We start from the raw sequence: 23,873 nt of genomic DNA, 5'->3' as shown, positions 1-23,873 counted from the left end.
ATTCTTCAATTAAACCGTATCCTGGTGTAATGCATTTATCCTCTAAAACTTCCATCTTTGTGCATGAAATAATAACGTCATCAACTGTTGCGTCAGCAGATGTAGCGGCTAAGCTTGTAATTAATTTGGTAGGAAGTCCGATTTGTTGGAATTTGCGATCATATTTATAAACATGATTCATAATCTTTTCATAATTTTCATCAGTTATCTTTTCATAAACGTAATTTTGTAAATCAGCAACTCTTAACGGGTCAACCTGACAAAATACTAAAGTATCCCTGAAAACATAATATTTAAGAATGATATCACCAAATGATTTAGGATAATCATCGAACGCCTGAAATGCTAACAAATCATTTACCGGAATAATCATATCAAAAGTGACATCAACTTCTTCATTTGCTTCTTGAAAACTTCTGAAGGGTCAATATATTTACCACATACTGAGTTATCATATTTTTGAACATTATTATATAACGAATGAACAAACTTTTTAACTTTCCTTTCTGATTTGGTTTATATGTTGCAAATGCGAAAGATTCATGGCGCAATCCATCTGAAGATAACCAGCATCACCTCTTTCGGTTTCTACTTCTAATTGTTTAAAGCTTTGATTTGATGATTTGTAACCAACGAATAAACGCATGCATTTAAAAGCGGCATCACATGTGAAAGCTTTATTTGAAACTAGAGTTGCTTTAACTTTGCGTTTAATATATGTGTCACCTAATTGGTTCACATCATGAGCGGATTTGTAATTCTTAAATGAGTTTGTTTATCATCAAAATATGGAGTATCAGAGTCATAGCATGAACTTTCAAGTTCTCTATAATATCTTCTACCGTCATTCTTTGCGAATATTTCATTTATCTTTTCGAATGAATGAAATACATTTCCATTAATCGGTTTAGTGTTTGGCACCAAATAGTTAGTCGTCATTTATTAATAAATAAAAAATCAAAATTAAAAGATGAAAATGAATTTTTAATTTTAATGAAATAATCAACTATGGCTGCAGGTATATTTAAGAAATTATGGGATAAAGTAAAAAGAGGAGCGAGTAAAGTTTGGGAAACAATGAAGAAAGGAGCAAATTGGATATTTAAGAATAAAGAAGCAATTAGTGACGTTTGCTGAATCAATAACACCAAAAGCTGCCCAATAAGAGAAATATTAAATAAAGGAGAAAAAGTTTATCAAAGACTTCAACCGATACTAAGATAAAAATAATATTTATTTATTTTTCCACTATCTACCTCCTATTTTATTAAGTATTCCTTCAGCAATTCCACCAACTGCGTTACCTGCTTGTGCTCCCATCGCCGGATTACCTGCTTTAGCACCTAATACTCCACCTATGATAGTTCCTGCCGTTTTCGCTACTGGTGCCAAAAAGTTTGCAATGGTTTAATAATCTTTTGATGAACCCAACCCGCAGCTTTCTTAATTCCATCCCATAATTTTTTAAAGAATCCTGCCGCCATTTCTGATTTAATATTAATTAAAAAATATATTTCATCACTTATATTCTAATTTTTATTTAATGATAAATGAAACGATTTTAAAAATAAATGAAACAGAGAGGAAAATAAATGAAAGTGAAAATGTTCAACAAAAAATAAACGTTGTTAAACCAATTACTGAAATAAAAATTTTTCATCTGTTGAAAATTTAATGATACTATTATGCTAACAATAAAAAATTATTTGAAGAATTGACAACATGTAAATTGAATAAAATGTTTAAAGTTGATGGATTCAAAATTTCAAAAATAAAAGGGTGGTTAGTTTGAAATCTATTCCTCAATCAAGAATCACCTCATTAATGAAAATAGATGATTTAACAAAAAGAATAGAAATTATTGAAGAAGCGAATAAATCAAATTATTGATTTCATAAATCATGACTCGTTGAGCCGGGTCCTTAAAGCCCATCACTGAGTTCAAGTTATATTCATCAAATATTTCATTATTAAATGCAACTTCTGCTAGTTTATTTTTTTTTCAATACGATCATTTGAAAGTCTATCGTTTAATTTTTTCTGAAGTTTTTCATTTCTAGTTCTGAAACTTTATTTGATGATATGTAAATTCATGAAATTCTTTGCCTCGGTTTTGATCATTAATTTAAAAGAACTTTGTGGTTGGAATTCGTTTGAACCATTTATTATTATATTCTTATATTCAATATCTGGAATTAATTCCCAAATTTTTGCATTTTCAATTAATTTATTATCAAATGCAAAAGCAATGGGTTTAATATTATGTTTACCTTTAATAATATAAACTTCTACATAATCATCGAAATAAACATCTACTTGTTTAACATTTTCAAGAATTGGTGAAAGAGCATCCATTAATTGATTGACGGTTACGAAATCTTGATCCACTCATTTTCTTACGAATTAAAAAAATAAATTATTCAAAATGTCAGAAGAAAATATTTAAATAAATTATTTAAATTTTTTTACTCTATTCAAGAATTTTATTTTTGATATAACTCATTGAATTCAAAATTTTTTAAAAAATTGACACCATATATAACCAGTAGAAATTCTGCCAGTAGAAGTTCTACCAGTAGAAACTTTACTAGTAGAAGTTCTGCCAGTATAAACTCTACCAGTAGAAGTTCTGCCAGTAGAAGTTCTGCCAGTATAAACTCTACCAGTAGAAGTTCTGCCAGTATAAACTCTACCAGTAGAAGTTCTGCTAAAGTATTCAATTTTGAGGGAAACAGTAGAAGTTCTGCCAGTATAAACTCTACCAGTAGAAGTTCTGCCAGTAGAAGTTCTGCCAGTATAAACTCTACCAGTAGAAGTTCTGCCAGTATAAACTCTACCAGTAGAAGTTCTGCTAAAGTATTCATAAACACCTTTTTATATCTTATTTACATCTAACATGCACCAATTTATTTTATAACTTTATTAATACTAAATTTTATTTCATACAAAAAGTAAAAATTCATAAGTTATATATTAATTTAATAAATTATATTATCATTTATAATAAAATTTTTCGAAATGCAGATAAATTTTAACATGTTCGAAATGAAACTATTATAAAATATATTCTTTTTATTAATGGTAATATAGGAATTGTAGGAATAAAAACTTTTTATAAATTATTCATAAATTTTTAAAATCTGCTATTCGGAAGTATGTTCAAAAATCATTCAATTATGTGAGAATTCTTACGATTACAAAAAAAGTCACACAACCCGCATCATATACTACTATTATTTTATACATATCACAATGATGGTAGATAAAACTATTGTGATATTCAATCATGTGAACCCATTTCTCTAAAAGATATCAACCATTCAATTTATTTGCTGAAATATTCTTCTTCTAGCAATGAAAGTATTCAATTTTCTAGATTTGGAAAAATTGAGACCCCTTTCGTTTTGCCTGAATTTGAAAATTTTGATATCAAAAAGGTTAAAAACATCAAATTAGCTCTTTAATATTAGTTATTTATACAGAGAGATATGCAACCAAGGTATTTGTGCTTGTTTAAAGTCGATTATGCAGTGCTGCTCTTTTTTTTTTTATAAATGTCTAGCGAAAAAACTCAGATCCTCGGAAAAACAGAACTTCAAAAAATTATATCACTCACTAGGGAATTTTTAAACAAAGTTATCGAATGCATTTATTACAGCCGCTGTCCTGGCGAAATTGCAGATTTTAGAGAAGATGATTTCCAATTTTCCTTAAAAATTCCAAGGTCTCAATCACTAAGGCAATTAACATCATCACATAAGATCCATGGATTTGTAAAACTCGATATAATCATTGTAAATCCAGACAAATTGCTCGAAAGATGGATTATTGAACATCGGCCATTATCAAAACAAGAAAGTGAAGTATTTACGCAGCATTATTCAACTGAGGAAAAACATTTAATTTATCAAAAATTTTCGAGTTGTTTAAGAAGCGTTTTTTGTATATTAAACGCCCTTCCTGCACAGAGTATCGCGCTAAATCTCAAAAATTATACTGCTCAAGATAGAAAAATTTCTGCTTTATGCGGAGATTTCAAAATGTTAGAAGATCAAAGATTTTCACTCGACGAAGGGCATACAAAGCAAGTCGCTCTACCGCCTGTTTTGACTCCAGTTGGAAAAACAATTATCAGATGTCAATATCTAAAAGAGCCAGAAAAAGAACTTGTGCCTATTATTAATATTACAAAGGGTACTTCATCTAGTAGCAGTACGAGCGATAGCGTTCAGCCATTACAAGTTGAAGAGCCAAGTTCAACATCCCCTGCTTCTTACGAATGGTACGGATATGATCCAAACGTCCCAGTTGACTACGGTTCTTATGTTACATCCCCAATGGAAACCGAATTTATTAGTCCAGATGAAAATTAACTGTATTTTTATCATCTAGACTATTTTATATTATAGTACATGTACTGTTTGCATTTGTATGCAGTTTTCTTGATTTTTTTTTATATTATTGTTATTATTTTAAATTAAATCTGTCTGTATTGCAATAAAATGCAGTTTTTCCAGCTTTCGCATGTGACCCTTATAATAATAGGTAAAAAAGAACTCAAATAAAAAAATATTTTTTTTACAAACAAAAAATAATGACTGAAAGAATTACATATAATTATCATTGGTCTGTAACTCTAAGATATCAACAATTGAACGGATTTCATCCAAAGATGATTTAATTTCCTTAGAATTTAATGAAAGTTTTTCTTGTATCGACGATATCTCGCTACTATAATCTTTCTTCTTTAAATTCTCAGTGATTTCATCTGATTTTGTAAGTGTTTCTAAAGCTTTATCTTCAGTTTCACGAAGAACAACAGCAATATCATCTTGATTTGTTGCTGTTTCTTTAAGTTTAGTCTTAAGATTGTTTATTTTATCGGATATCATTGAAAATTGTAAATCTAAATTTGAATATTCGTTATTTAGTGATGAAATGATTCCTTGGGCATCTCCATATGTACTGTTGAACTGATTGGATAAATCTGGTACTTTGTAAATTCTCTCACCGTTTGCATCTACATCTTCATCCTCTAAAACCTCAAATTCAGTAGTTTTTTGAATTCCAAACTTGCTTTGGAATCTCCCATTTACTTGAATATCGTTTTCGCATCTTTCTATTTCTGTTTTAAGTTCTTTTACGAGAGTATTTAAGAATTCTGAATCTTTTTCAACTTTTGATGTGTCAAATTGCGGAACAAGTTCGAATTTAGAGCTTGAAGACTTGGCAGTATCAAATTTATTGCTGATATTTGAAATTTTACTGAGAGTGTCGTTGTAAATTGATTTCTCTTTTTGCCTTATTGCTTTAATGTGATCATCATCCTCTGGTTCTTCAGTTTCCTTGGCAGTTATCTCATCTTCCAAATCAAAAAAGGATTTTCTTACATTTTCGAGTGTATAATCACGAAGTTTTGTTTCTAAGTCATATAAGGAGCTTTTTTCGTCAACTCGATGCTTAAATAGATTTCTGCGTTCTCTGTCTTTATTAATTTTGTCTAAATCAGTTCTAAATCTATAAATATCTGATAATAAATTTTTCGGAACTAAATTATCTAATTCTGCTAAATTTTCCTGTGTTGTTTTAACATTTGGTTCAAGTTCTTCCATTTCTTCGTTGATTTGAACAATAAGAGGATCAACTGCCACAGAACTTGTCGAAAACATTTCTTTTCTTGAACTCAGAAAAAACGTATTTTTGTCACTATCGGTGTGGAGTGCCAATTAAATGCATTTCATTTCTGCTTGTGGAATTTTAAAATAATACATTTTACTTTTTAATCAACTAATAATAGCACTAGGTAGAATTAGCATAAGGAAAGAAAATGAATTTTGGCACAATGATTTATCTGAACATTTTATTGTGCCAATAATGGTGATTCTTATTGCTCCTTTGTTTCTATTTCCGACACCATATAGATTTTCAGATCCTGAATCGGAATAAAGAGGCATCATATTGTTTCCTTGAATCATTGTTGGATTATAGAACCTTATTCCAGAATAATGGATCGATGATCTTGATGGGCTTGGATTCTCATTTAACGAACTATTCAAGGCAACACATCCTTTATATCCAGATATAAAGGAACTACCTCCACCACCCGCACCCCCGAATTCTATAGAACCGCCACTATAATATCCATTTCCTCCGATACCTCCCATATCTTTGGAGTTATAGTTCACCGGGGAGATACCAAATTCTCCAGGAATTCCGACCATAATTGTATAAGTTGGGGCGGCTTTTCCACCAGATGTCTGAGTCCCGCCCCCAGATATAGAGTTTGGACATGTATTTCCGCCACAATATGAGATGCCTTTCCCTCCCTCAAGGCCGCCTCCATGCCCGCCAACAGAATTAGGCCACTCAGCGCCTCCACCGCCGCCCGCAACCAGGATACGCGAGCGAAGGGAGAGAGAGTCAGACCAATCAAACGATTTGTTCGCATACAATCTCACATCGGAAGAACCTCCTCCGATTCCAAAAAATTCATTAGAGCTCGGTTTATATTTAAACATGGAATTAAAAAAGGAAATAGAACCTATAAACAAATAAAGTGTTAATGAACGTTTTACTTCTAACACGCCTGAGGAATATCCTCCAAGGCCAGGAATCGAATTGCCGCTTGGAAGTTGCTGAAAAGAGCCAGCAGAGCCCCAAGCTTCAACAAGAAATGTACCACTATTGAGGTTGACAGTATAAGGCGTACAGTCTTCTCGGCTATTATCACAAGGGTATCCAAAAGTATACTGATTTTCGGAAATTGTTACCCTATCTGTGCCAATTGAATCTTTTGATAGTTTGTAATTGATCATAAGGCATAGATAGGAATTTTAATGTTGAGTATGAATGTTTTTGTGATTAATAAATTTGTTTGAATCTCACATATTTAATGGTACAGGGCATTTTCCAAGACATTTTATTACCCGGAGAGTTTTATTGCATGCAATGCATTTCCAAACATATAATTATTGATAAAAGGTAAATAATTTTTAAGGGTGGCGGAAAGTGATGTGACCGAATAACAAAAAGTGAAAATAACTAAATAAATATTTGAAATTCTTTTGTTATTGTAGCATAACTAAATAGTATATATAAACAAGTCTTTACTACGAAGTTTGTATAGTCTGAAGTCTTTATCTGGTAGAGAAATAATGAATGAAAAAATGAATTTTCAACTGTATCTAGTCTCTGGTTATTGAATTAATATCAAAAATACTTAAGGTATGCAATATAGGTACACAAATCTATCTTTTCTATTGAGCAAAACACGTATCTATTAAATTCGTCCAAGATGCAATAAGTGACGAGATCTGGAACTACTTATCAAATTTGCACAAAATCAATGTATGAGAATAAATAACATATAAATACCAATTACTTCCGATACTTTTCGTTACAATTTGCTCCCACTCAGAGTTTAATTAGATTTGTATCTAGTCTTTCAATATAAGATAAGGAGTCTTTCTTCATATTTAAATATATAAAAGCTATTGTTATCTATATTTTCTATTGAGTAAATTTTGTGTTTAAAGCTCCAATCATGAGATATTTAAAGTTTTTTACCCCTATCAAACGCATAATTCACTTATTTATCATAGAAGGGAAAACCAAAAGCTTTCATATATGATAATGAAATTATGACACACATATACTACTACAAATGAGTTTTGTATCCATATAATTTTTTCCAAAAGATATCAAAAAAATGGCGAGATAATAACATTTTATTTTTGGTCATTCACTTCACTTTCCGCCACCCTTAAATCAAAATTTGCTAATTCAATTTTGAGAGGGTATTTAATTAAGATTTTTGCAGAGAGTTGTCGCAAAATTTAGTATAATATGGAAATCTATTACTATGATTTATTTGTCAAGCATAATGGGAACAATTGCTATTAAGCAGAGAAATTATCAATGAAACTATATCTCCAAAATAGAAAAAGGAAAGGAACAAATTTGTTCAACAAATTCAGAGTTGAAGTTTTACGGAAGAAAGATGAGCGAGCTGGCAGCTTGTATTTGAACAAGGGAAGAATAAATGAAAATACAGCGGCAAATATTTTGTAAATAAAAATAGTTAATATGAATATGTTTTCTTACAAATGTTGCGCAAATAAATACTAATATTTTGAATTAATTTTTTTTACTTTATTTCTAAATTGGAAATATATATTTATTTATGCTATAAGTCCTTTTCAAGATAGTAACAAGATATTGATTTATATCTAAATAAATATGTAACTATTTGGTTTATCGTGCGCCTGACTTAATAAGAAGTTTCATAATCTTTCTGTAGTTGTCATTCTCGTGTTGTTTTTCTTTTGCTATGTCAAGTGGAGTTTCGTCATCATCGTTTTCATCACTAAGTTTGACACGAATTGAAACTAAATATTCAACAACATTGAAATGTCCTTGCTTCACTGCCCAATGAAGTGATGAATCATTATTTATTGTTTTATCATTTTTATTGCATCCACATTTAATGAAGTATTTAACTACTTCAAGATGACCCATAGCTGCTGCCATAATTAATGAAGAAAATTCGTTCTCAAATTTTTGATCAGGATTAACTCCAGCTGAAACAAGATATTTAATTATTTCAAGATGACCTTTTTGTGATGCAACAAGGATTGGAGTAAATCCCTCATTATTTTTTTCATTCGGATTAGCTCCATTTGATATAAGATATTTAACTATTTCAAAATAACCTTTTTGTGATGCCATGTATAGTGGAGTAATTCCCTCATCGGTTTTTATATTTGGATTAGCTCCAATTGATATAAGATATTTAATAACTTCAAGATGTTCTTCTTGTGACGCCACAAATATTGGACTAGCGCCATCTGATTTGTTTTTACAATTCTTGTTAAATCCAATTCCAATTAAATATTTTACAATTTCAAGTTGTCCATAAAATGATGCTTCAATTAAAGCATTAAAATCAGAACCAGAAACTACATCTCTGTCACAACCTCCTTCTATAAGAGATTTTACTAATTGAAGATCTCCTTGAATACATGCATAAAGAAGTGGATTGACTTTATCTTTAGATCTCTTTTCACTTAAACCAGCTGCACATGAAATAGACATTTTCAATTTATCTACTTTATTTGAAATTCTTTCAAGGAAAAAGTAAACATCTTCAAAATCAGAATTCGTTTTTAATTTAGCAATTTCTGCAAATTCATTGATTGATTGTTGTAACTGACTATTTTTGTTGTTAAGTGCTGAGTTTTCATTTTTAAGTTAATCAATGTAATTTTTCAGATTTGATATTTCATTTTTGCATTTATTAGTTTCATCTTTATATCTGTTAGTTTCATCTTTATATTGATTAATTTCGTTCTCTAAACTCATAATCTTTGCTTTTAAGTTTTGTATTTCATTTTGTAATTTCGAAACTTCTTGAGAATTTGTAATATTGTCTGCCTTGTATTTCTCTAAGTAATTGATTAAACCACCAGATGATTTAAGTTTCAGGTGCTTTTTGTAACTTTTGAGAACGTTAATCAATTCTTCTAATGAATTAACTGAAATGGTACACTTTCGGACAAATCCATACATTTTAGATGCATTGTATTTTGTTTTGCCTTGAGAAAGAAGAGCTTTGAAGGCATTTGAATTTAGATTTGTTTTCTCTATGACTTTTGGGATATCTTCTTTTTCAAGAATATCAAAAAAGTTTTCTTGATCAATATATGATTGTATGTTGTTCGCAATATAATCAAAATCTACAGTAAGATCTCCAGTCATGAGAAAAATCTAAAATTCGTTACTTTTTGTGAATTCTATTACAAAAATCGATATTTTTGTGAGTCCATTGAAATCATTTCAAGTGTTCTTCACGAAAATACATCTCTTCTATTAGGATAACAACATTCTTTCACTTTTTGAATATAATTCAAAAAATGTCGTAAATGTAAAATGCATTTTACATTGTTTACTTGAATTTTTATTTTACTCAACCGGAAAGATAGTTATTTCCCATGATGTAGATATATATAAAAGAGACAATTATCAAAGAACCCCTCTTCATGAAGCAGCAAGATAAAATAGCAAAGAAACAGTAGAAGTTCTTTTTCCACATGGTTCAGATATTAATGCCGACTATATTGATAATAAAACTCCTCTTCATGAAGCAGCAATAATAGCAATGATATTGCCAAACTTCTTATTTCCCATGCTATACCTTGTTTAGCAAAACAAAATCCTTATTTGCAGTCAAAAACCTTGATTATTTAGTTCTATCAACTATAATTTTTATCTGACCATATTACTATATTTATCTGGCAAATTATTCTGTAATTTGTTGAAATGGATAAAGTTCGAAGTAATTCATTTGATGAGAGCCCTCGGAGGAACTTCACAACAAGGTTAACGATTGTTTGTTTTCAAATACTTCAGATAATTTTAAAATTCGTAAAAAACAGAAAACAACTTATTATAAACAGATATTTTTTACAACTAATAAATAAAATTAAAATAAGAATTATGAATGAAAATAATTGATCAATAAGAATTATTAATCATAGATTTGTTGAACGAGAGTTCCTATCAATGGCATCTCCAATTTCTTTGGATTTAAGAGGTTCGTCTGGTTTGTCTTCTGTTGAGGTTTAATTTCGCTTTCTTTCACCTTATTTTCAAAGTTAGTCAGCATTGCGACACCCTGCAAAGTCTGTCCTTCATCCTTCTTGTCAACGAGCTGGAATCCTCTTTGGCAAATCGGACACCAAGCACTTTTGGCGCATTCCGAATGGAAAACGTGTCCGCACCTTGCTGCATACGCGTTACAAGCACATAGTCTTTGTCCACATGTTGCACAGCGTTCTGCGTCGTATTCGTGGCCATTACTTAATTTCTTAACGAAATTCAACTGAGCGCAAACACTTTCGTCCTTTACGATGTGAGAGAATGTCCTTGTGAACTCTGTTTTCTCTCTTATCGTCTTGAAAACCCTTGAAACCAAAGATCTTGAATCTTTGAACGGCAAAAACGAGAAAAGAGTTGTTAGATTCTGGGTAACGAAGACAGGCTCGACAACTAATGTCATTGTTTGTATGAAATCTCCTAAAAGATTTAAGATATTTTGGCGTTTTGTTGTATCATCTTTAATTGCGTATAAAGGGAGTTGGAATACGCTTAATAACTTAACCCAATTCTCTTCATAATCTGGATTGGAACTGATCGAACTCAAAAAAGTGACAATTTCATTTACAACATTTTTGTCACCTCCTTGTTCCATAAGAGAATTGAGCAAGTACTCGGAACTGAATGTTACACCTTTATCTATTTCCTGAGTGAGTAAGCATAGGTACAAAGCGCTGTCTAAAATACCTCTTTCCATGCAAGTATTTAATAATTTGTCTAATGGTATGGATTTCATATTCTTCAGACTATCAAGCAATGTTTTTGGCTGGTATCTAGCAAGATTCATTGCATAGAATTCGGAAGATTGCTCATCAGCCGCTTCATAAAATTCTTTATGGTTACTGAAGATTCTATGAAGGAAATGCCATGACAAAGCATGCGAATCTTTTAAGTTCTTGTATACCCGTATCGTCAAATCGCTCTTACCGTACTCCCAAACCATTTCTGTGTATTCATCCGGATTTACACCGAGCAAAGTCTTACAATGCTTAACGAGGATCTTAGAGATTGTCTCGCTATCATTGTTAGTCACCTTCTTAAGCTCGTTTGCGAATTCTTTGACCTGATTTTGGATAATAAAATACAATAATTCTTCTGGATCCTTGAGTAGTTCTATGATTTTCAGTTCGCAATCTGTGAACCCGGCGCTCCTCGTCATGATGAGATACTTCCTTAAGTCCTTTATTTGGTTCGTTTTGAGTAATGCGTTCAACATTTCCCTTCTAATCGAAACATCACTTTTTGAAGGAAGGAATATGAATCTGTTGATCGCATTCAATGAGTTATCGTCAACGATAATAGAATATTGGACAATTTGTGGAATCAAAATTCCCCAAAACGTGGAAGAAGGGTCTAAACTAGGAATTATGTGGTTGATGATGGTGGAGATGGAAAATCCAAGGTGTGGACTCAGATCTAGAGCGATTTGGAAGATTTGGAGAGCAGATTGTGAATCATAGTTTACAAAACCGTAAAGATCGACCGTAGAAAGGAATTTAACACAATCTTGTTTCATTCTGAGGGCAACCGTGCTTGGATTTTGAGGCATTAAGATAGATCTGATTAAATTATGTTCTTTCTCGTAATTTTTGCTGTATTCGTATACGAGAAGGGCCATGTATATATCAGAGCAATATTCTAATGCTAGTTCTGATATCAAATCAACGAGACCTCTGTCAAAACAAAGATTAAAAATTGTTTGTAGCCATTCTATGTTTAATTCGACTGATGTTAGGAATTTAATAAGCTTCTGATCATCCTTGATGCATTTTGCGGCTTCGATAATGAATTCAAGTGTTAATTTCCATTTTGTAATTCCGGATTCGATGAAAGCCTCCAAAATTTGCTCTTTTTTATCCGTAAACATCATCTGGACAACGAAATCAGTCATATTCATCCTCTCAACGAACTTGAAAAGCTCTTGTGGATTGAATTGATCTGATTTTACGTATTTTTTAAGTAATCCTTGTAAATCATCGATATCGTCTGGCTCGGTGATCTGTGCTAATGCCATTGGCCAGTTATTTTCTTGTATATAGTTCTCAACTCTTTGACTTATGCTTGCAATTGATAATTGAATCAATTCCGAGCCAGCGACATAAATTTTGTCCTTGAAAGCAAGTGATGGACCCTTCGGAACATGTCTCCTGAACCTTCTTTCGCCTACAGCCATTTCGCAATTTCCAGAAAAGAGAACTAAGACTGAATTCTCACTTAGCATGGATACAACGTTCGGAGTTTGAGAGAACTCAACAGTTCTGATAAGAGTTCCATCGTATTTTGATATAATAACGTTATGTCCAACACCTCTTGCGATTAACTTTGAATTTGCTGTTTCTAAAAAGGCGAAGCATGATGTACAAGTATGGTCGGTCCAATGCGATCTAAATTCTGGCGTTATTAAGTATGCAAGTGTATGAGTTGATGTTGAAACGTATAAAGCATTATCATGATAGGCAAGAGCGGTAAGAGGTTGTTCGAAATTGTATAATATTTGTGTTGTGACGCTTTTCTTGAAGATATTTTGAGAAACAGTCGTTCTTGATAAATTGCCCATCGCATCTGAATGAAAAATCGAAAATGCCGATCCGAAAGCGATGAATGATATTGGTTCCGATGTATTGGTGGATATAAGTGATGTTTTTGATTGTAGAGACCATACAACAACTTCACCATCTGAATGACCTGTAGCGATATGCGTCCTGTCTGGGCTGACATCTGCACAGAGGACTACATTCTCTTCACCTATAAGCTGCCTTTCTAATTTAACAGTTGATTTTGTCTCAAAATTAAATGTAACTATGGTTTTCGATGAAACTACAATCGCAATAAGCGGATAGTTAAATGCAATAGCCATAGGTTGTCCATCAGGCATGGGAAATTCTTTGATTTTGGTGATGACGATGAAGTTTGTTTCTTCCGATTCCGTCATCTATAAAAAAAAATTTATTATCAATCAGAAGAAAGCTATAATAGTTATAGCATAAGTTATTGAGTTTTATAAAAATCGCAGATAATTTATATGAAAAACGCAAAGAATTTAAAATAATATCAGAGATTTTAAACTCATTTTCATGGTTTAAGAATCCATAACTTACGAGTACCTGAATATCTAGAGAATTTCATGTTAAAAATTGAATTTGAAAAAGAAATTTATGAAAATAAGTTTATAAAGCAAAATAGTTAAAAATGTAATTGCACTAAAAGTTTCTAATTATTCATTTCTTCTTTTTTATCATAATTACAATAACAACAAGAAATTAAACTTCATCAATTACATTTAGAGCAGTAGCTCATCTTAGGAGTCCATATGATGATGTAGAGCTATCGAATTTAAGATCTTTTGCGGTGAAAACGCCTACTTCTTTTGAGAATTCACCAGAAATTTCTGGGAAGAAGAATTTGTATGAATTTTCATCGCCATTGGAATGGACAACAATTTTTAGGCTTGAATATGATATTTTCGAATTAGATTTGTAATTTTTCAATTCAATTCAAAGTTTCTTGGTTATTAGCAATCCATCTTTGTGCTTGATCAATTGTTCCTGAAATATGAGGGACTTTTATGTTTGCTTTAATTCCATGAATTTCTTTGATAGTATCTAACATTTTCACGTAGTTTGTTGCCCAATCACGAGCTACTCTTAAAACACCTGTAAATTTTTCTGGTTGCCATACAACTAAATTAACAGAAGTTAAAACGTTTCCAGCTCCAAAATCTCCGAACATATCAATAAATGGCTTCGCCAAGCTCTTTGGAATACTATAACCATCACCAAAATCTGCAGCATTAGGATCTTCTGGTATTATTTTGAAGATAATATAGCGATGTTTAACTCGCACCATTTTATTTCATATCACATGTCAAATAAACAAGAGCAGAGATTCCAAACTCATTTTCATGGTTTGGGCAAGCTGAAGTCGACTCTCTAATGATGCTTGACGATCCTCGAAGTCTAAATTGTATAAATATTATAAATTCGAAGACAATTTCTATTTATTAATGGAATATTGTCTGGGTGATCTTCTCAAGCTTATTGCTTTCGACTTGTTTATTGTTATTGTGTCATTTAACACCTATGAACTTAATTTAAGTTTATAAATTATTTCCGAAATCTTTGTGATCATTGATTTCCACATGTCAAACATAATATTTGCTTCTTCTAATGAGTTTGAAATACATTTATATGTCAAATTGCAAATACAAAATTTAATGTCTGACCAAGACATTCATCCAAATAAATACGGCGAATTGCGAAGTATCAATAAGCATTACATTGATTCATGCAATGCACTGTATCAGCTGAAAACTGAAAAAGAAGAAGAATTAAACTCAATTTACAAAATGATCAAAACAGAATTGATTGGTTCGAAGAAGCATCTCGCTGTAAATATTATAGCAGATGTTTTAAATATTATTCCGTATAACAATCGCTATAAAAGGTCATATTTATTTCTTGCTAAACTCATATATGATGAATATCATATAGAAGAAGTCAACAATCTCATGAATATTTCAAACTTCTTGTTTTACAAAGAATATGGAATTCAATTACACAAATTCAAAGATTTCGGAAAAATTAACTCAGAAAATCTCGATATTCAAACAGAAAATACAATTTACAGAACAATTTTGTATAACTTCAAATATATTAATAGAGTACCATGCAAATACTGTAATGACTTCTCGTGTTTTTTAGATAATCTCTGTCATATCTTTGATTTTTCTCATGATATTGAATAATTTCTTCTCCTTTTAAATTATATTTTTACACAAGTAAATTCTATTATTAGAAATGCTGAATAATTGAGAAAAACCTAAATATTTGCAAATAGTATCTAATTTTAGATAAATTCCTTCACAATATCATAAAGGAAGAGATTCCAAATAATATTAATATTATTAAGTATGAGTGTGCGAAAAAGGCAACAATTTGATTCATTCAAATTTTTCAATTTAACATATGTTTTCTGAGAATTCCAATACGTTAATCTAATGCCACTTGAATGATCAGTATCACGTTTATCTGTATTCATCATACCTTTCCTGCAATATATGTGGTTCTTTGAAAGGTATCATCTGAAATTACTCAAAAAACATAATTGAAGTCAAAATAATCGTCAATTTTGTTCATAAGAATATATAATATATCTTGCTAATTTCAAAGCAATGCCAACCCAATTTTTGACTTGAGACATATAAAAATGTTGTTGTTTCAATTAATTTGCCTAAATTATAAAGGCTATGAAGTTGGTCTCGGGTTTTTCAGTACAGACAACAATATACTATGGTCTAAAAGATTACCGGGAATACATTCTTGTTTCAACGAAGAAGAAGATGAAATAACATATTGGCAAAGATCAAAACTATTCGAAGGATATGTACCACTTAACTTTGAAAATGCTACAGAAGTAAATGAGACATCAACAATTACATTATGCTCCTTTAAATTTTATAAGAAACGATATTTCCGTCAATGGGACAAAATCAGCAAAGAGTTACCTTATCTAAGCTTCCATTCTATATATTCACAAGTTAAAACAGATGCATTTACGAAAATTGATGATCAAATATACTTTTATTCGAATTATTTAATTTCTATTGCAAAAGGATCAGATCTCAAAAATACATTTATGAATGTTACTTCAAATAATCCTGTTCTGATCAATAAAGATTCACAAATTAATTTTACAATTTCAATTAGAATGTCAGATATGGAAATCCCTATCCCAGAAGCTAGGGCATTTCCTTATATGCAATGTTTTGTGTTTGTTTTAGCCATAATCTTTGCAGTCATAATAAGATTTTTAATCCGAAGACGATATCAATCAATAACATATCTTAATATAGTTAACGTTTGGACTCAGAACCCGCATATCTCAAATCATCTTCTCTTTTCATTCTCTGGTGCTCATCTTTTTTCAACTTTGGTTTTATTCACAATTCTCAAAAATGATAACCAGAGTCCGATTAACACCATGACTGTATCATATGTTTTGTCAACAATGGTCTCATCTTTTCTTTCTTCCTTATATCATTATGTAATGAAGGACCCTTGCTTTGACCCGGACTTTATGGCGCCATGTATTGCTCCATTAAACTTTATAAGCTTATTTAACCTTGCAACTCTTTATGTTCAATGGATAATTTTTGGATCTCAAATTTCTCCTGGAATTTTAGGCGGAGCAACATTCATCTTAGCTATTTTGACAACTTTATCTATATCCAGAGCTATTGGAAATGCTGTTTATATAGCAGCACCAAAAAGTTGGCAACTTAAAGAACAATTTCCATCAAAATCGGACAAAATCAATCTTCGCATAACTGATATCCTTATTGTAGTTGTTAATGTCACTATCCAAATGATTTTTAGTTCAAAATTATTCTATCATATTTTAGAAATGCATATAAATCTCATTTCACTGGATTTGACACTATTCTGGGAAGTTGTATTGATATCTGGTGCTATTTCTGTTGTTTATGCAGCTCTGCAAACGAAAAATGATCTTAAATCAGAAAGGCAATTTTTATATCCTTACTTGATAGTATCGGCTATTTCTACAATAGTATCCGTTATTTATCAAGTCTATCTTGTCTTCTTCGTTTTCAGGGTGAATATTTTGGAAATTTTCCGTTTAGTAAGAGCCGTTTACGGTGTTTTGTTTAATGCCGGATTTGTTCTTTTCTTTCAAATGTTTTTCACCTCATTTACTTCATTTTTCATTGTAATTTCGATATTTAGAACTCATGAAAAATGATTTTGTGTTTAAAAATAAAGATAATATATAAATACTCATAAATATTATTTATTTGGCATTCTATCTTCATTTGAATTTTTGTTATTAAAATTATTGAATTTTATTTAAATCTTTTATTCATCAGGGATGGCGTCATTTAATACTTTTAATGCATTGAAAGTTCTTGGATATCCTAAATATGGAACTAATGAAAGAATCATTTGGATTAAAAACTTCTTATTGTTTCCAACATGAATGTTTGCTTTGATGTGCTGATTGAATTGAGGAGCGGCATCACCATGGCCAATGAAAATGCATGAGAGCACAAGTTCTCTTTCTTTAACAGTCAGAACTTCTCTTGTATAGAATTCACCATACATGAAACTAACAACCCATTTTGCCATTGGACCCATAGTGTGGAACTTTTCCATTCCTGGTCCAAATGCTTCTGCTTGTTTTTCAATTCCTTTCTGTAATCCTTCTCCTGGAGCAACCTTTGATTGATTTTCAAGTGGTAAATTAATGTTTTTAGCCTTGAAAATATCATTTGTCAACTTCAAGAATGGAAATACATTTGCAATTCCAAGGATGTATGCTGCTTCATAAAGAACTTCCTTAACCTCATTTGGTGTCAGAATATTGTCCAAAGACATTTCTAAAATGATTGGAAAGTAATCAATGGCCTTTGCTCCAATAAGGGCTCCAAGAATTCCAAGGTATCTTGATTTATCATCGATTTTGGATTCATTCTTTACCATTAACTCGAATCTCTTAAAGAAAGCTGTATATTCTGGATCATTCTGTTCTATATCATGTTCCGTCGCTTTGTAACTCATTGTTGATAATGAAAATATGAGATATCTAAGTAAAATGAAGTGTTATTTCAATTTTCTGACATTCAATTTAATTCAATGAATTATTTCCCCAATGATATTTGGGAAACATATTTACAATGTTTTCGAAATTTTCCTAATAATTTTATTCATCTGGGAAAAAATTCTTTCAATTTCAGAAGGTGATCCCCAAATTGATGGGAGATTCTATGATATTCATTAGAGCAACTTATCAATGGATGAAACTAATGTGGCATAAAACATGAAAATTATTTTGAAAAAATGAATTCCATAACACTAAATTTTGAAAAAATAAATGTTTATATGAATTTTTGATGCACTATTACTATATAGATAATATCTTTTGGATCATAATCATTAAAAATAACAAGTAATCATATATATAGTAAATTTCGCAATCTATTGGAATTTAATACGTCACATGCCGAAATATGGTCAAATATTCAAGTATTTTCGCTCATTATAGGTTTTTAAATAGAAATACCCAAAATAAAATGAACGTTTATCATTTCTTCATTAAGAGCAGTGAGTATTTAAATATATTCATGAAATAAAGATGTTGCTCTGCGAAAAAAACTGATATGCTAGCAAATTTATCCAAATATTCTATATCACAGTATTTGGCATTTTTCTATCTCGCTTTAGTGCCATGGCAAGACATTGCAATTGTTTTGTCTGAGTACTCAGATCGGAAACTTTGTCCGCGATGTCACACTTTTGCGTTTTGGTTCCAAACTTTTTTTTGAATCTGACATTTGTAAACAGTTACGTTGTCAGATTTATGACTTTACAAATGTCAGATTTTTCGATCTTGTCACTCTCTCATAAAATAATTAAAGAAAAGCTTTATCATAATAGTTTTATTATATTAGTAACATTAGGAACCGGTGTTGGCGAAGATCCACCACCAGATTTCTTCATCTTTTTTCCAATAATAATTCCTCCAAAAATAATAATCAAAAGAATAACGATGATCATATACCAATAGAAGCATTTTGATGATTGATGATGATCAGCCTTTTGTAATTGAACATTTCCTTTCTTAATCTCTTCAGCAGCTTCTTCAACTTTTCCATCAATTCTATCAAGCATAGTACCCTGCTCAACAAGCACTGTACCAAGATCAGCGAACAATTGGTTCAGCTGGTTCATCATTCCGATCAAATTAGTTAATTCTTCATTTCTCTGACGTAACATGTTTTCATTGCTCTTTACTTGAGCAATTTGTTGGTCTGTAAAAGCAACATCATCAATATCATCAAGTACACCATCATCATTGTCATCATCTTCAAATCTTGCAGCTCTGTCTTTCTGCTTCTTAATTGTTTTGATGTAATCGGCTTGCATATCTCGGAAATGAATTGTTATATCTCTTAAACGAGCTGAATAACCGTATTGCATGTTATTTTGAATTGTTCGACTCTGTTTTGAAAGATTTGGATCTGTAATACGAATAGCATCGCGTAATTGTTGGATTTGAGTAGATATTTGTTGGGTTTTTGCTTCTATTTCAAGATCGAGCTTTCTATCATTTCCAAAATCGATTCTCTTACGTTGTTTGTGCATATCTGCAAGATTTTGAATTTCCATTTGAATCATATTGAATTTTGTTTCAACCATATTTGATTTTTCAACAACGTTCGATGAAGTTCCGAATTCTGGAGCCAATGTTGGATTTAATTCGTCTTCAAGTTGGCTTTTATATGAACCGCGCGATTTAGCTGTACCAGAACGATATGTCTTATACTGGGCAGTCCTGTCCCTTAAATAACCCATCTGTTGTTCCTTCTCCATGCAAAATTTCTTGAAAAATTGATTTTTTATGCCAAGTAATCCCTTCAAAATATGATCTGTGTCTCTCAATTCCTGTCATAATGGCAGAAATTAAGAGGATACCTTTTGCTATTAAACATTATATTAACATATATAGAAAACTATTTACACCATTCCAATTTTGGGGAAAAAAATGAAGATTTCTCACTTCTAAATTTCTGCTTTAGCTGTTTGTGATCAAACATTCCACCATTCACTGTTTCTTGCTAATATAAGCATATTTTGGCTCACCGAAATTGAAGTATTTGGCATCATTAGAAATCGAATTTGTTATCTTTCCCTGAATTTGATTAGTTTTCATCCGATTCAATTTCTTTTATTCATCAATATCATAAATGTTTACAGTAAAGATATGTAAAGTTACGAATTTTATTTTCCTTATTGCATTCAGATCTTTCAAATTCATTCTGTTTCATTTTGCTATGATTTGGTACAAAATTCTTCAAATCTAATTATGTATCATATGGTGCAGGCTTATGCTGATCTACAAAAAGTGTTTAACCTTTTGAGAATTGCATGATTATAGTACGCGTTAAGAAAATGTGAAATGTATCGTTTCTTTTAATCATAGATATATCTGGATATCTTAGTCTATTAAAAACTTTGTTGAAAACAATACATTCAGTGTTGTCGGAAGATATGACGATGGCAAATTGATATTCTTGACTACTGATGAATATTTTGTGTAACATATGATATGTTGATTTTAAAGATCAAATTTTTACTTTGTCCGAGTTAAACGGTCACTTTTTCGCAGATCTTTCCGAGTAAATTCTAAACGAATAGAATATACTTAATAGCATGTTTTAAATCATATCACTGTTTTATTTTCAATTCAAAATTTGAATTTTCGATTGAATTTTTATCATTTTGCGAAGCAATTTTTGACGAACCGCTTTCCAATTGAAAAAAATCAATGTAACGATTTTATTACTCTGATTTTCATAAAAAAACTTTATACGAATCTCCTATATTTGTTAATATAATTCTTTTACTATAACTTGATTTTACATTGAATTTTTTCCCGGATCATTAATAAAGTTCTGATTAGTTTAATATTCTTTGAGAAACTTATGTTTTTTGAATATCTTCTCAAAAATTTAAATGAAATTTTTTATTGTATTTCAAATCAAATCGATGATATCTCAATATCTTGTTAATGCATACCTTCCTTTAATAACAGCAGCAAGCAATAATGGTTTCGAAGATTTACCAATGGATATTCCAAAACTCAGTAGCACTGATATAACTATCATTTTAACGTTAACAAAGGACATTTTTAAATTAGAGCCTACATTGTTGCACATCAATCAAAGTTGTATTATTGTAGGAGATTTACATGGTAATATTCGTGATTTATTACGTATTTTTGCAAAGAATGGTCTTCCACCTAAAACGAAATATGTATTTTTAGGTGATTATGTTGATCGTGGAGAATTCAGCATTGAAATTGTCTCACTTCTCTTTAGTTTGAAGATACTTCACCCTAACGACATTCATTTGATTAGAGGAAACCACGAATTCCTTGATATCAACACAATTTATGGATTCAAAAATCAAGTCCTTGAAGAATATAGTGAAGCATTGTATGAAGTATTCAATGATTGTTTTGGATATTTACCACTTGCCTGTATCCTTAATGATGCTTTCTTCCTTGTGCACGGAGGACTTAGTCCTAAGCTAACCTCTGTAAAACAGATCGAAGAGGTTCAACGCCCCATCCACAAAGTCAGTGATCTCAAACCTCAGCATCAATTTGTCGTTGATATGCTTTGGAGTGATCCTGATGACTCAGATATCTTGTACCTTAAGAATTTAAGAGGCTTCGGATTCATCTTCGGTGCTGCCGCTGCTTTGAATTTCTTAAGAGCAAATAATCTTCAGAAAATCATTAGATCCCATCAATGTGTAAATGCCATTCAGGAGCACTGCGGGTCCGCAGTAATTACTGTATTTTCCTCAAGTAATTACTCTTCAAAATCCAATAATACAAGTGGAGTCTTAGAAGTTAATGGATCCACTATTTATACTGGCATTTATGAGGCCCAAGATCAATATAAGAAGATTGATGCTAGCTACAGAAATGTCGAATTGGTTGAGAGAGTCCCTTATTGTTTCAACTCCAAATTTAGCTCAAGATTGAAATCAAGTCATAGTGTAAGAAGAGCAACATATGATGAAATCAAAAAATCAGAAACTAAAAAGTCAATAAAAGGAATCTCTTCATTGCCAAAGCTGGTTTGCAGCCCAATGAAGCCAATCAAAAACGAAATCAATCCAGCTATGTCTGTACCTACTTTGTCCTTGGACATGGTTTAAATTGTTTGATAAAAATGCTATTGTTTGTTGTATTTCATTCATCACATTCTCTTTTTCTATTTTTCCAAATCTGTTAATTGATCATGCAAAGTTAAAGATATATCAGATATCTTGTGAAATTAGACGAAAACAAAAGGTAACAATATTTTAAAAATTGCCGATATAGGAGATCAATCTTTGTTCAAAACAATTCTTATCAATTTCAATGAGTGATGTCAGCTTATCTGATCTCGAGACTTTATTAAAAAGCACTCAAGGGAAAGTAGAAAAACTTGAAGAACATATATCTGATCTATCCAATAAATTCCCTGTTGATATAAACTTTAGGATTTCTCGAATTAGAAAACTTATTTCCCAAGCAGAGCATAGAAAATCATTTTTAGACGATTTCGAAGAACCTCCAGCACTCCCTGAAGTTAACGATCAAGAATATATCAAGACTTCTTTGGACAAAGTTTATAACGAATTAATAACGAGTTTTCAAGATATAGATAAATACCAAACAAAATGCATAGAAAAGTTTGTTAGAGAACATCCTGGTCCATATTATATTCCGAGACCTAAAAAGTCTAATTTTCCAATAGAAAGATACAAAGAATTAAAATCACAGCTTCAAATAGAGAAAGAAGAAGTGAATAAGAGAATTAGTCAACTAAATGAAAAATTATCTCGTGTTGCGTCAAATAATGACTCGAATTTTTCCGCAACTATTAAGCAAATGAACAAGGATATAGATAATCAATCAAATGAAATGAGAGAGCTTATGGAACTCCAATCAACTCTTAAGTTATCTCTTCTTGATGCAATTTCAAAGATTGAAAGAACTAATACAAACGATAAGATTGATCCAAATGAAGATAAGCTGCGTAGAATTAATATGGAGGCACTTGCTTCATACAGAAAGCAAGATGCAAAACTTGATATGACATATTCAACCTTAAATACGGTTTCTCTAAGTATAACAAACGAAATAAATGACATTAACTCAATTATGAAATCCATTTCTATACGTGAGGAATCAATTAAATCTGTTTTAGATACATACTCCCCAATTGTTGAAAAGGCATCAATAAAATGCGGTCAGATACAAAATTCTATAGAGGAAAGTACCACCAATATAGAAAATATCAAGAAAAATATGTCTCAATCACAAACTAATGAAATGCTTGGCGAATTAACTCAAAAATGTCAAAATTGTTCTGATGAAAGCAAGGCAGCAATATCTGAGGCTAAAGATATTGTAAAGCAGACAGTTGATGAGTTTGATAAGAATAATTATCCTATTTAATTGAACTTATATCGATGAAAAAATAAAAGGTTTGTTTGTTAGCTTAAATGTATACACATATTTTTACTAACTAGACATATTTATTCATCTGATCATCAATGCTTAAATTTTGGAAACTTAATCCTCATCATTCAATATTTGCAAAATTAAAGATTCTTCCAGGGCGTCCCCTATTAAAAACATTTAAA

The 23,873-nt window shown here is 31.0% G+C and overlaps 13 protein-coding genes and 1 pseudogene across 14 annotated transcripts, besides 1 other annotated feature; 5 read left to right on the top strand and 9 right to left on the bottom strand.

Annotated features, from left to right (window-relative positions):
* Positions 1–1,008: 1,008 nt before the first annotated feature.
* Positions 1,009–1,224, top strand: TVAGG3_0047050 (annotated as a pseudogene). Its single transcript has one exon. A coding segment is annotated over exon 1 (216 nt).
* Positions 1,225–2,483: 1,259 nt separating this feature from the next.
* Positions 2,484–2,895, bottom strand: TVAGG3_0047040 (uncharacterized protein; the record flags this gene model as incomplete). Its single annotated transcript, XM_001309452.2, has 1 exon — positions 2,484–2,864. One exon carries the CDS (start codon positions 2,862–2,864, stop codon positions 2,484–2,486), a length of 381 nt encoding a protein of 126 aa, XP_001309453.1.
* A 542-nt stretch (positions 2,896–3,437) lies between these two features.
* TVAGG3_0047030 (HORMA domain domain-containing protein) lies at positions 3,438–4,557 on the top strand (the record flags this gene model as incomplete). Its single annotated transcript, XM_001309453.1, has 1 exon — positions 3,555–4,373. One exon carries the CDS (start codon positions 3,555–3,557, stop codon positions 4,371–4,373), a length of 819 nt encoding a protein of 272 aa, XP_001309454.1.
* Positions 4,558–4,607: 50 nt separating this feature from the next.
* TVAGG3_0047020 (uncharacterized protein) lies at positions 4,608–5,669 on the bottom strand (the record flags this gene model as incomplete). Its single annotated transcript, XM_001309454.1, has 1 exon — positions 4,608–5,669. The coding sequence occupies one exon, from the start codon at positions 5,667–5,669 to the stop codon at positions 4,608–4,610; it is 1,062 nt and encodes a 353-aa protein (XP_001309455.1).
* Positions 5,670–5,783: 114 nt separating this feature from the next.
* Positions 5,784–6,815, bottom strand: TVAGG3_0047010 (glycine-rich protein family; the record flags this gene model as incomplete). The annotated part of the gene is made up of 1 exon (XM_001309455.1): positions 5,784–6,815. One exon carries the CDS (start codon positions 6,813–6,815, stop codon positions 5,784–5,786), a length of 1,032 nt encoding a protein of 343 aa, XP_001309456.1.
* A 178-nt stretch (positions 6,816–6,993) lies between these two features.
* Positions 6,994–7,766: a mobile genetic element.
* Positions 7,767–8,253: 487 nt separating this feature from the next.
* On the bottom strand, positions 8,254–9,093 carry TVAGG3_0046990 (spectrin binding; the record flags this gene model as incomplete). Its single annotated transcript, XM_001309456.1, has 1 exon — positions 8,254–9,093. One exon carries the CDS (start codon positions 9,091–9,093, stop codon positions 8,254–8,256), a length of 840 nt encoding a protein of 279 aa, XP_001309457.1.
* Positions 9,094–9,249: 156 nt separating this feature from the next.
* On the bottom strand, positions 9,250–9,756 carry TVAGG3_0046980 (EP4 subtype prostaglandin E2 receptor binding; the record flags this gene model as incomplete). Its single annotated transcript, XM_001309457.1, has 1 exon — positions 9,250–9,756. The coding sequence occupies one exon, from the start codon at positions 9,754–9,756 to the stop codon at positions 9,250–9,252; it is 507 nt and encodes a 168-aa protein (XP_001309458.1).
* Positions 9,757–10,376: 620 nt separating this feature from the next.
* Positions 10,377–13,585, bottom strand: TVAGG3_0046970 (VPS8 subunit of corvet complex family; the record flags this gene model as incomplete). Its single annotated transcript, XM_001309458.1, has 1 exon — positions 10,526–13,585. One exon carries the CDS (start codon positions 13,583–13,585, stop codon positions 10,526–10,528), a length of 3,060 nt encoding a protein of 1,019 aa, XP_001309459.1.
* Positions 13,586–14,142: 557 nt separating this feature from the next.
* TVAGG3_0046960 (ribonuclease P protein) lies at positions 14,143–14,499 on the bottom strand (the record flags this gene model as incomplete). Its single annotated transcript, XM_001309459.1, has 1 exon — positions 14,143–14,499. The coding sequence occupies one exon, from the start codon at positions 14,497–14,499 to the stop codon at positions 14,143–14,145; it is 357 nt and encodes a 118-aa protein (XP_001309460.1).
* A 34-nt stretch (positions 14,500–14,533) lies between these two features.
* On the top strand, positions 14,534–15,425 carry TVAGG3_0046950 (spectrin binding; the record flags this gene model as incomplete). The annotated part of the gene is made up of 1 exon (XM_001309460.1): positions 14,867–15,397. The coding sequence occupies one exon, from the start codon at positions 14,867–14,869 to the stop codon at positions 15,395–15,397; it is 531 nt and encodes a 176-aa protein (XP_001309461.1).
* Positions 15,426–17,415: 1,990 nt separating this feature from the next.
* Positions 17,416–18,259, bottom strand: TVAGG3_0046940 (4-carboxymuconolactone decarboxylase family protein family; the record flags this gene model as incomplete). The annotated part of the gene is made up of 1 exon (XM_001309461.2): positions 17,526–18,227. The coding sequence occupies one exon, from the start codon at positions 18,225–18,227 to the stop codon at positions 17,526–17,528; it is 702 nt and encodes a 233-aa protein (XP_001309462.1).
* Positions 18,260–18,542: 283 nt separating this feature from the next.
* TVAGG3_0046930 (SNAP receptor protein) lies at positions 18,543–20,691 on the bottom strand (the record flags this gene model as incomplete). The annotated part of the gene is made up of 1 exon (XM_001309462.1): positions 19,095–20,039. The coding sequence occupies one exon, from the start codon at positions 20,037–20,039 to the stop codon at positions 19,095–19,097; it is 945 nt and encodes a 314-aa protein (XP_001309463.1).
* Positions 20,692–21,213: 522 nt separating this feature from the next.
* Positions 21,214–22,421, top strand: TVAGG3_0046920 (phosphoprotein phosphatase protein; the record flags this gene model as incomplete). Its single annotated transcript, XM_001309463.1, has 1 exon — positions 21,216–22,397. One exon carries the CDS (start codon positions 21,216–21,218, stop codon positions 22,395–22,397), a length of 1,182 nt encoding a protein of 393 aa, XP_001309464.1.
* Positions 22,422–22,537: 116 nt separating this feature from the next.
* On the top strand, positions 22,538–23,842 carry TVAGG3_0046910 (uncharacterized protein; the record flags this gene model as incomplete). Its single annotated transcript, XM_001309464.1, has 1 exon — positions 22,603–23,685. The coding sequence occupies one exon, from the start codon at positions 22,603–22,605 to the stop codon at positions 23,683–23,685; it is 1,083 nt and encodes a 360-aa protein (XP_001309465.1).
* Positions 23,843–23,873: the final 31 nt, after the last annotated feature.

Source organism: Trichomonas vaginalis, chromosome IV (assembly GCF_026262505.1).
Source record: "Trichomonas vaginalis G3 chromosome IV, whole genome shotgun sequence".
Classification (NCBI taxonomy): Eukaryota; Parabasalia; order Trichomonadida; family Trichomonadidae; genus Trichomonas; species Trichomonas vaginalis.
The sequence above is the reverse complement of the archived record's forward strand: the minus strand, read 5'-3'. Positions and strand labels throughout refer to the sequence as shown.